The sequence below is a fragment of the Hyperolius riggenbachi genome, chromosome 10, assembly GCF_040937935.1.
Source record: "Hyperolius riggenbachi isolate aHypRig1 chromosome 10, aHypRig1.pri, whole genome shotgun sequence".
In the NCBI taxonomy this organism is placed as follows: Eukaryota; Metazoa; Chordata; class Amphibia; order Anura; family Hyperoliidae; genus Hyperolius; species Hyperolius riggenbachi.
In genome coordinates, this window is record NC_090655.1 from 97,209,728 (window position 1) to 97,222,065 (window position 12,338).

A 12,338-nucleotide genomic window follows, 5' to 3' on the forward strand; every position below is an offset into this window, starting at 1 on the left:
CAACATCTGCAAGGAGTTTGTATGTTCTCCCCGTGTTTGCGTGGGTTTCCTCTGGGCACTCCAGTTTCCTCCCACATCCCAAAAACATACAGATAAGTTAATTGGCTTCCCCCTAAAAAATTGGCCCTAGATTACAATACATACATAGACATATGACTATGGTAGGGATTAGATTGTAAGCTCCTCTGAGGGACAGTTAGTGACAAGACTATGTACACCGCTGCGGAAGATGTCAGCGCTATATAAATACTAAATACTACTAATAATAATACGCTCAGCAGTGAGAGTAGATTGTCAGTAGATTCAGAAATTGGATGATGAAAAACTATTCTGAAAAACTGTTATTTTCTGTAACATTAAAGCCAAATACGTTACATACAACTATCTAAGTATGCATAGACTGCCTTTTACTACTGTTATTGTTTACAAATGATGACTTATTTTCTGAGTCCTGTGAAAACGGATCAAATTGCTGTTTTAACATTTTTTTACGGTAGCACGAAAAAAGGGCGCTGGCGGTTAGTGGACTAAAAGGGCTCCGCCATAGACTCTAATGCATTTATCGCTAATGTGGTGCCTAAAGCAGAGAAAAGGGCATGGGATAAATATCGTTTTCATCTTTACCACGTTAAAGTTTTTGAAATATGTTATAGTTTTAGAAACTTGCAATGTTATATTTATTGTCATATTTTATGTGTATGTACAGATTTTACATAATTAAATATACTATTGTTTCTATGTGTGTAAGGGTGTTTGTGCAGGGGGAGTGGTTAGGTTTAGGCACCACCAGGGGGGTGGTTAGGGTTGGGCACCACTGGGGGGGGGTAGTTAGGGTTAGGCACCACCAGGGGAGCGGTTACGTTTAGGCACCACCAGGGGAGGGTTCTGTGTAAGAGTCTGTGTAATAACAATTTATAAAGTTAATATTTTAAAATGGTATTTATGAATTTCATTAACAAGGTTTATAGTTATTGAGATTTTGTTGTCCAGCCACGCCAATTCCTTATCCAGCTGAGCCCTTTCATCCTGGCGCCTTTGTTTCATGCACTTTTTTACACAGATGAATGCATCTCTACATTGTAGCCCCAAACTAAAAACTAGCAGCAACTAGTGTCCTTGTTTTTCTGTAGTAATGCTTGAGTTACCAAGTAGCCACCTCCTATTGGTGTTTACCATAGTTTGAGAAGCAAAATAGGGCCACAAGGGCAGGTTCTCAGGTATTTTCTCAAATCTATTCAGTCATATTGCATTCTCAAGAAAACAATTTTGCATCCAGTGGTGGACCATCTAGGTTGCAAGGGGTGGCCTTCCATCAAGGTTTCTCAGACATTCTAATATGTCCACTTATTGGCCTGCTCAATCAGTGACATTCCACATGGATATTTTTGTTGTAGACTAACAATAAAAAACATAAATTCTCCACTTTTCTGGATTATTTCTTATTTGAGCTTCAGAAGGAAGTAGTATCAACATTGCTAATATGTCTGGCTAACGTTGTTTCTGAGAACACAAACCTGCAATCTGGCTCAGGTATGGCAGTAACACTGGAAAAGGCCAATTACTGTACTATCTGTACTGGAAATACCCTGACTAAAAACACAACTTTTGGTAGCAAACTCTGAAGCAGACACTAAAAATTCTTCTCTGCGGCAATATTTCCAAATGAGCTTAAAGAGAACCCGAGGTGGGATTTAATTATGTTAGTGGGGCACAGAGGCTGGTTGTGCACACTAACACCAGCCTCTGTTGCCCCATGGTGTGCCTCCAGGACCCCCCTGCACCGCTATACCCCCCGCAGTGCTAGCGACACGCAGCGTGTCGACAGCACAATGTTTACCTCTGCCTGTCTGTTAGCGCCGCTCCTCCGCATCGGCGCTACCCGCCATCGTCACTTCCCTCCAATCAGCGGGAGGGAAGGGACGCGGGCGGGTAGCGCCGATACGGAGGAGGCGGGGGAGCGGCGCTAACAGACAGGCTTAGGTAAACATTGTGCTGGTGACACGCTGCGTGTCGCTAGCACTGCGGGGGGTATAGCGGCTCGCAGGGGGTCCTGAAAGCACACCACTCCCCTGGTGAGGCTGGTTGTGCACACTAACACCAGCCTCTGTTGCCCCATGGTGTGTCTCTAGGACCCCCCTGCACGCCGCTATACCCCCCGCAGTGCTAGCGAAATGTAATTAATTCGTTTAAAAAAACATGGCCTGTGGTGCATTTAGTTCCTACAAAAGCAAATGTTCCTGCTTGGATACTGCTAGAGGACATCTGGTTAGACTTCTATCAGGACTAGGTTAACAGCTCATTGGTTAAGTGACAAAAAAGATAGGTATGGAAATGCATAACAACTAAGGGCTGGATCACACTAGAAATAACAATTAAAATGGCATAGGCATTTTTAATGTAATGTTTGTAGCATTCTCTAGAGCAATTTCTGGTGATTTTGAAGCATTATTAAATGTAAAGCTAAATTTAGTACTAGTGATTTGTATAGTAATTGGTATATTGCAATTTTCCTTAGCACTTGGCTTTATGGGTACAGCAAATGGTATTGGGTAATCAAAGTGATGTAAAAATGCTTTGTACAGCGATTGAAAAGCAATTTTTCATTGACCCTGTACTTTGTGTTGTGCAAACGCTTCAAAAATGCTGTTGGCATTGGGAAATCACAATCTCTACTGTAGGGTCACCTCCATTGCCTTTCATCAACCTAGCACTTTTGGAATCCTTTGTTCTACATTGATAAGGTCGGGCTGCCTGTGGTCCAGCACTGTCTGTCGAGGCACGGTGGAGCGGTCACCCCAATCTACACTTTTGGAATCATCGTTGATCCCAAAATGCTGCTAAAAGTACTTTAGTGGGCCCTAAGCCTAAAGTTTAGTGTGAAAATGACATGCAATTAGGAAAATGCATTCAAATTTATAATTATGGCCTCCAGGACTCATCATTTTGCTTCATGTCTATATTTTATGCTCAAAGTTTATTTTAGTATCCCTAAGCTACATATTTCACAGCCACATTTTTTTTTCCTTCTCTTCTCTTCCACAGGCGAGGATATGCACATCCAGAGGTATGAATTATGTTTCTATCGCTATAATTTGCTTACATGATGGACATTGTATGATTACTGTGTTTTCCAAAGTAACATTTGTATTGAACTTCCCATCCTATCGAGCTCATTTTAATGATTAGTAATGATATGTTTATGCAATAACAGACTGCAGTAATGTACTAAAATGACAATGTCAAAATTCTGAAAAACGTTTTAGCAAAATGGTATGCATGCATTGCTTTCAGTTTTGTCATTCTCTGGAAAAAAAAAAAAGGTAATCGCTAGAGATGGCACGAACGGTTGGTGGTTCGCGTTCGCGAGTGAATGCGGACTTTTCCGGAAGTTCAATTCGCCCCCATAGTGCATCATTAGGTTCAACTTTGACCCTCTACATCACAGTCAGCAGGCAACATTGTAGCCAATCAAGCTAAACTCCCTCCTGGAGCCCTACCCCCCCCCCCCTTTATAAAAGGCAGGCAGCGTCAGGCTTTTCACTTACTTGTGCGCCTGCAGTAATTAGAGAAGGGAGAGCTGCTGTGCAGAGACCTTTAGGGAAAGCTTAGTTAGGCTCTTGTAGGCTTCATAGCTTGCTCCTTGCCGATTCTTATTGCTACAAAAAGCACCCCTCAACAGCTCTTTTGAGAGCTAATCTTGTGATCTATTTTTTGTGTGTGTGTGTGTCCCACTGACACTTGTGTTGCATAGACAGCCTTGGTAATTCCTACTGTGTGTGCCACTGCCAGGCCCAGCACATTCAGTGACTACCTGTGTGTGTGACAGGTGCACATTATAATACCCATCACTGCATATACCTACCTGTTGTTCACTGTGCACCCACCCACCTATGTGAACGCATGCAGTGTCACTGTGCCTGTCCGATACCCGTCTGTGTGTGACTGACAGGTTCACATTGTAATACCCATCACTGCATATACCTACCTGTTGTTCACAGTGCACCCACCTACCTATGTGAGTGCACGCAGTGTGTTATACCACTCCGTGCATACCTGTTAACTGCACCTGTGTGACTGCACATTAGTATTAGTCAAGTCAGTATTAGTCAAGTCAGTGCATACCTTTCACTTCACCCTCCCCCCCCCCCGATATGGACAAAATAGGTAGATCCAGAGGCAGATCCAGAGGACGAGCACCCGGCAGGTCTGTGCAAGGTCATGTTGATGTGATTTCGTGCGGCCCTGGCCCAAAGTACAGTGCTCAGAAGAAGGCACCTCCCATCAACTCCCAAGATTGTCAGGACGTGGTTGACTATTTAACACAGAACACCTCATCTTCCGCAGCCACCAGCGCTACTACAAGGACCACAGCCGCTGCATTTGACACTTCGCAGGAGTTAATTGGTGGGGAGTTAACGGATTCACAGCCATTATTTTTACAACCAGACGAAGGTGCTAAGCATTTTACACCGCCTCTTATGTCTAGATTAGGCGGCGACACTATGGATGTAACGTGTGAGGATGATGAAGTACCTGCTGTTGGTGCAGTTTTGGAGATGTCTAAGGCAAGCGAAGCTGGGCAGGATGATTATGATGATGACGATGATATGGATACCACGTGGGATCCTAAGAGACAAGATGACCAAGGGGACAGTTCAGAGGGGGATCCAGAGAGGAGTAGGAGGAGACAAGTTGCTGAAAGAAGCAGGGGGAGCTCGTCATCAGAAACAGCTGGTGGCAGTGTCCGGCGCCAGCCAACATGCCCTTAAACGTCAGCTGCTGATGCCACCATAGTGCCATCACCCCAGGGGGGCTCAGCGTTTTGGAAATTTAGTGTGTCGTCCGTAGATCAGAGCAATGCCATCTGTTCTCTCTGCCTCCAAAAATTGAGCCGTAGAAAGGCCAACACCCACATAGGGATAACTGCCTTACAAAGGCATCTGCAGAAAAGGCACAAACTGCAATGGGAAGAGCACCTGAGCAAAAGCAGCACACAAAAGCAAAGCCACCCTTCCTTCTCCTCTTCCTCCTTCAGGTGCAGCATCTTCAGCAGCATCTTCAGGCAGCTTTCTCCCTTGCACCTTCACAGCCACCCTCCTTCACTCCGCCTCTGCCCTTGAGCGGTTCCTGCTCCTCTGCCCACAGCAGCCAGGTGTCCATGAAGGAAATCTTTGAGTGTAAAAAGCCAATTTCTGCCGGTCACCCTTGCCCAGTGTCTGACAGCTGGTTTGGCGGAACTGTTAGCTCGCCAGCTGTTACCAAACCAGCTGGTGGACTCTGAGGCCTTCCGTAAATTTGTGGCCATTGGGACACCGCAGTGGAAGATACCAGGCTGCAATTATTTCTCTAAAAAGGCGATACCCAAACTGTACCATGAAGTTGAGAGGCAAGTGGTGTCATCTCTGGCACACAGCGTTGGGTCAAGGGCCCACCTGACCATGGATGCCTGGTCTGCCAAGCACGTTCAGGGCAGGTACATTACTTACACAGCCCATTGGGTCAACCTGGTGACCTATGGCAAGCAGGAGTACGTGGCTGTGCAGCGGACCAACTTGTGACACCTACACGACTTGCAGGCAGGCCTCCTGCCACCTCCTCTCCTACTCCTCCTGCTACATCCTCTTCGCTATCATCCTCCTCCTCCTCGGCTGAGTGGCAGTTCAACTCTACTGGTGCTGCAATCTCCGCTCCAGCTACACAGCCCCATCTCCCCAGGGCCTATGCTGCATGCCAGGTATGACAGGACACGCCATCTTAGACAGGTCTTGCCTCAAAGCGGAGAGTCACACTGGACCAGCTCTTCTGGCTGCTCTTAACAGGTGGATCAGTGGCTGACCCCGTACCAGCTGGAGATTGGCAACATAGGGTGTGACAACTGCAGCAATCTTCTTTACGCTTTGAATTTGGGAAAGCTGACACATGTACCCTGCATGACGTGTGCTGAATCTAGTCATTCAAAGATTTGTGTCAAAGTACCCAGGCTTAGAGGACGTCCTGAAGCAGGCCAGGAAGTTGTGTGGGCATTTCAGGCGGTCTTACATGGCCATGGCATGCTTTGCAGACGGAATGTTCTCTTGCCTGCTAGAACAGGAGAAAGCCGTCACCCAGTACCTGTACAATTACAGTAAAAGGACACAATCTGGGGAGATGGGGATGTTCTGGCCCTACTGGACACTGATGCGAATTGCATGAAGGCTCATGTGGCCGTTTGAGGAGGTAACGAACCTGGTGAGTGGCAGTGAAGGCACCAACAGTGACTTGATCCCGTACGCTTACTTCCTGGAGCGTGTCATGCGTAGTGTGGTGGATCAAGCTGTGGAGGAGCGTGAACAGGAACAGTTACGGGAGGAACAGTTGTTGGAGACATTTTCATCAGAACCAGATGTTTCCTCAACACCTGTGGCAGCACAGAGGGGGAGGAGGAGGAAGAGTCGTGTGGGGAAGAGGAGTCAGACACGAATGGTGAGGAAGGTGTTTCTTTGGAGGAGGAGGCGGCAGAAGAATAACCGCAGCAGGCATCGCAGGGGGCTTGTGCTGCTCGATGTTCCCATGGTATTTTTTGTGGCTGGGGAGAGGAAGAGGACTTACCTGACGTCACTGAGGAAGAGCAAGAGGAGATGGATAGCACGTCTGGGATCCAACTTTGTGCAGATGGCATCTTTCATGCTGTCCAGCCTGTTGAGGGACCCCCGTACAAAAAAACTCAAGGGGAATGAGCTGTACTGGATGGTCATGCTACTAGACCCTTGGTATAGGCACAAAGTGGTGGACATGTTACCAACTCACCTGAAGGCAGAAAGGATGCAGCACTTGCAGAACAAGCTGGCAACTATGCTTTACAATGTGTTTAAGGGTGATGTCACAGCACAACGCAATAAAGGTACCACTGCCAGTAATCCTCCTCCCATGTCCACGCAGGCAAGGACAGGATGCTCCAGCGATCTCATGGTGATGTCGGACATGCGGACATTCTTTAGTCCAACGCCTCGCCTTAGCCCTTCCAGATCCACCCTCCACCAATGCCTGGACCGGTAGGTAGCCGACTACTTGGCCTTAAGTTTGGCTGTAGACACTGTGAGCAGCGATGAACCCTTGGACTACTGGGTGCGCAGGCTTGACCTGTGGCCAGAGCTCTCACAATTTGCCATCCAACTTCTGTCTTGCCCTGCCTCAGTGCAGCTGGAGGCATTCACTGAGAAGAGAAGTTGCCTAAGTCACAAAAGTGTTCAGTACCTCACCTTTATCAAAATGAATGAGGCATGGATCCCGGGGGGCTACTGCCCCCCCGAAGACTAAGTCAGTCCCCACACACAGCATCTCTGCCTGCATGCCGTGTGACTGCCTGCCCCAAGACTAAGTCGCTCCCCACACAGCACCTCTGCCTGTAAGCCGCTTGACTGCCTTCTCCACCACCACCAACAGGGTCCAGGACTCCAGGCGGATTCCTGAATTTTTAAGGCCGCTGCTAGCAGCGGCCGCTATTATAATTTTTCTGGTGCGTGTACATGCCTGCCTAATTTTTCTGGCTGCACTGCAGCTGCAACTACAAAACAAAAGGCATGTAGATGTGCTCATTCCCCTTCGTGATCATTACCTTGCCGCGGTGAAGGGGCTTGCGTTTCACAATGAAGCAATGACCGCCGGCTATATGAGTGTCTCGGGAGGGGGGGGGGGCACACTCAAGATAATAAGGTTGTTGCTTCATTGTGGACACACCAAATTTGATCAGCTGGACAGTCACTGTTCTGTCATTCAGCTACCTCAGCCCAGAGACCATATGGGCTGGAGAGCCGCCATCACCTGCACTCTTGTCATGGTGCGCACCAGTCCAGTGTGGCTGTCCCTACACAAACAGCTGTTTGCAGTTACTGCATACCTTTCACTGAATCTTTGACTGCACATTGTATTATACTTGGCAGTCAGTGCATACCTTTCACTTGAATGGATGGCAGACTTGCCCTCCATAACAGATTCTCGTTAAAGGTAGTACAGTCTATCAGTGTCATTTACAGCAGGGCCTCGAAAGTCCTCCTGTATTGTTAATTTTGGTCACTACCTCGGGACGTGCATGCCATGCCTGCTGCCTTCCTTGGATGTGTGGTAGCCGTTCCTGCGTCTTTGCCTACAGCGTGCCTGCTGCCATCCTTGGATGTGTGGTGGTGGTAGCCGTTTCTTAGGCTCCCACTCCGGACCCGGAATCGAACCAGGATTCCCCGGTCATTACCCATGGTCCCCATGCTACTGAGAAAGTACCATAGAAAATTTCACACAGTTGAATGAATGGCAGACTTGCCCTCCATAACACATTCTTGGCAAATGCTTTCAATTTGGTTCGTCTTACACTGGGTCAAGGGTCCTTCTGACCACAGATTCCTGGTCTGCAAAGCACGGTCAGGGCAGGTACATGACTTATACAGCAAATAGGTCCTTACTTGGATGTGGGGTGGTGGTAGCCAGTTCTCAAGCTCCCACTCCGAACCGGAATCGAACCCCGATTCCCCAGCCATTACCCATGGTCACTCACAATGGCAGACTTGCCCTCCATAAAAGATTCTCGTTGCAGGTACTGAACAGCAAACAGTACAAGTATTGAAAAAAATAGATGTAAGCTTTAACAATGGTAGAGAAAGAACCATTGAAAGTTGATAAGGCAGCCAGACATTACCTGACATCACTGAGTGAGGAAGAGCAATCTCGCCATGGTGCGCAACAGTCCAGCATGGCCGTCACAACACAAACAGCTGTTTGTGGTGCGTTACACAGTGAGTTTGTGGTCAGTGTGAAGCAGTACTCTAATTATACTCTCTGATTGATGTATACACATGCAAGATGTTTTAAAGCACTTTAGGACTGCAATTTAGCATTCAATATTATTTCTGCCCTTTAAACGCTGTTTTGCGTCAAATCCAGATTTTTTTCCCTGAGACTTTTGGGCATCCCACTCCACCATGCCCCCCTCTAGGTGTGTTAGACTCCTTGAAACTAATTTTCCATCACTTTTGTGGCCAGCATAAATGTTTCTAGTTTTCAAAGTTCGCCTCCCAGTTGAATTCTATTGCGGTTTGCGAAAGTTCACGCAAAGCGAACGTTTGCCGACGGTTCACGAACCTAAAATCGGAGGTTCAGGCCATCTCTACTCATTATCTATACGTTGTGTATCAGCCACAAAAATGCTTTAAAAGTGGATGGGGCCTAAGTTCATTGTGAGTTTATGTTCAGAGTGTAAACCTACCATTACACAGAACAATGAATTCAGTGCATATCATTAAGTGTCATTACTTGTGCTGCAATCTGTCAGTGATGTATGGAGAGGGGTTTTTTTTTGGCTGAAGTGTCACACTTTTGTTAATAAGAGTAAATTAATAAGCCATATCATCATAATCATGCCCAAAAAACTGTGGTTAGCAAAGTTCTATTGTGTGTTTACTCAACTGATGCCCAGATATACTTTCTCTCTCCACTTGCATGGAGCAAACCACACATTAAGGCCCCGTTCACACTTGCGTTTTGCCATGCAAACGGACCCGGATCCTGATCGGATCAGGACCTGATCCGGATCGGAACCGTACGGTTCCGATCCGGATCCGGTCCGTTTGCATCAGGCATGCATCAGGCTGCCATCCGGATCCGTGGGCAAAAAATAGCGAAATTTAAATAAAAAAATGTTGGTGTCAGCAGAAGATGCACCTGGTGCACCTGTAGAATCAGGTTCCTCCGCTGTAGGCCTCACCTCCACCTCCAACATTTTGCCAAACAGCTCCAGCACGTCTGTCACTGCTGCTCCACTCCAGACATGCTTGGCCCATGTGTCCCCATCCGAAATGGCCGCTTGGATACGCATAGGAAGTGGGGTAGAACGTCAGGTGTTTGTAGGCAGTGTGTTCTGTGCCTTCCGTTCCCCATTGGTTTCTGTGTTCCGGATGGTGCTGTCAGGCTCAGGTCCGGCTCTGGTCCGGCTCTGGTCCGGGTGCGTGGGCCGGAGATCCGGACCCAAAAAGTAGCGCATGTTGGAAAAGTGTCCGGAGTCCGTATCCGGTCCGGCTCCGTACTGTACGGAACGGACACGTGTGAATGTCCGCATAGCCTTTGCATTGCTATGCGGAACGTACGTTCCATTTGTACAGTATACGGTCCGGATCCGGCCAATCCGGACAGGGAACGCTAATGTGAACCGGACCTAATTCTGTAGGAAGTCCGGACACTACACAATCCCCTCAGAACAAGTCCATGGGAGTGTCACCCGGCCATTTTTGAGTCTGTAACAGTTTGAATTGTAGTCAGAGAACAGTGTAACTTTTCAGACAAACCATTTACTATGATACATGAAGGAACCATATGACCGGGCATATGCCACTTCAGAATGCATCAATATGGTATTTGCAATCAACTGGAGTTCCTCTGTAGAGTTCAGATTTTCATTATAAAACATTCTGGCTTTTTGTATTTCCAGAGCACACAATTAATCTAGCTCATACAGGAACCTCTAGGTATCCATTTTGCAGTTGTGTTCCTGCTTATTAAAATGAATGTAACCACTAACCACTGTACATTTAAGATGCTACATGATACTATCTCTTGCCTTCTGTTCTTTTCTCTTTCTTATCTGCAACTATTGTATTTTTTCCTTTCTATGGACCAGCAACAGCAATTGCTGAGACCATCTCTGCTGAAACCAGAGGTATTTTCCTTTTTGTTTCCTGCCATTCCTCAACACATATTTGCATACAAATCATTTTCCAGACTACAGCTTCTAAAAAGTGTAGTTTATGCAAGATATACTGTATTACCATCACAGCTGTCCACAGTTTTCAATGTTTAATAATTACCAAAGCTCAGTTATAACTCAGTTAAAGAGAACCCGAGGTGGGTTTGATGAATATTATCTGCATACAGAGGCTGGATCTGCCTCTACAGCCCAGCCTCTGTTGCTATCCCAAACCCCCTTAAGATCCCCCTGCACTCTGCAATCCCTCATAAATCACAGCCACGCTGCTGACAAACAGCTTGTCAGAGCTGGCTGTGTTTATCTCTATAGTGTCAGTCTGCTGCTCTCCCCGCCTCCTGCAGAACTCCAGTCCCCGCCTGCATTCCTTCCCTCCCTGCTGATTGGAGGGAAGGGACGGGGGCAGGGACCGGAGCTATGAAGGAGGCGGGGGAGCAGCTGAGACTGACACTACAGATGTAAACACAGCCTCACAGCACGGCTGCGATTTATGAGGGATTGCAGAGTGCAGGGGGACCTTAGTGGGGTTTGGGATAGCAACAGAGGCTGGGCTGTATAGGCAGATCCAGCCTCTGTATGCAGATAACATTCTTTAAACACACCTCGGGTTCTCTTTAAATCCAGGCAGATCTACTGGAAGTTCACTGTAAGCAATTACCAGTATTTACATAACGATTCTGGTGACTGTTGTGAATTTTAAAGGGGCGCTATGGTGAAAATTAGGTTTTTGGCATAACCCTGTTATCATGTACCTAACATTAGGAGCTTCAGGTGCCAAGCAGTTTTTTTTTTAAAACGTGTCTTTGAAAGGTTATACTGAGCAGATGCAGATATCCTTCACGACGTATCTTGGAGCTAAACAAACGGGTCATCCCCCTCTGCTAAGTCAGGCTGAGTTTACCAGCTGATTTCTCCTCTTTCTCTCTCTGGTGTACAGGGACATGCAGGTTGTGTGCTGGAGAAGCTCGGAGAAGCTCATAGCATTGTGAGCAGAAGTAGCCCAGTGAGTGTAAAAGGGATTGTAAAGTCATTGCTTATTTGTTTATCTAACATCTTCAACATGCTTCATCAGAGAAAGAGAGCTGTTACGGAGCAGCCCCAGTCAGCAGAGTAGGGGGATGGGCAGGATTTCTGCATGTTCTCTGTATAACATTTTCAAGCATTTAAAAAAGCAAAACTGCTTGGTTTTTGTTGCTCCTAATTTAAGCACATGCTAAGAGGGTTATGCCAGAAACCTAATTCTCGTCATGCTGCCCCTTTTTAGGAAGTTGATCAGGTGAAGGAGAGGCCAGCTACCAGAGATTGTTGGGAATTAGGAGCTAGAAGATTCAATTAAGAATCATTGAAGACAAGCAATATCTGCAGGATCTTATGACTGGAATGTTGTTATGCATATGGAATACACGTGAAACCGGTATTAATTTGTCATGTGAAAAGGAATATATCATGGGGTTTGGAAGAGGCAAATGGTGGGTAGTGAACTATTCTGTCATCAAATGGGGATAGTGAATATCTTTAGAAATAGACAAGAGTTTGCCAACAGTGAATATGTGGCAAATCAAAGTTTGCTAAATTCAGTATACTATCCATACAATAAAATGACTTCAGAATTTTT

At 46.6% G+C, this 12,338-nt stretch overlaps 1 protein-coding gene and 1 long non-coding RNA gene across 3 annotated transcripts in view; one reads left to right on the forward strand and one right to left on the reverse strand.

The window, feature by feature from the left end:
- PCDH15 (protocadherin related 15) overlaps positions 1-12,338 on the forward strand; it is a 1,564,441-nt gene that overhangs the window by 1,519,277 nt on the left and 32,826 nt on the right. The window contains exons 34-35 of the mRNA XM_068257852.1: positions 3,043-3,064; positions 10,640-10,678. Coding sequence (XP_068113953.1) covers positions 3,043-3,064; positions 10,640-10,678 — 61 coding nt within the window. The remainder of the gene's footprint in view (positions 1-3,042; positions 3,065-10,639; positions 10,679-12,338) is intronic.
- Positions 1-12,338, reverse strand: part of LOC137535960 (uncharacterized) — a 376,361-nt gene that overhangs the window by 163,030 nt on the left and 200,993 nt on the right. The window lies entirely within an intron of this gene.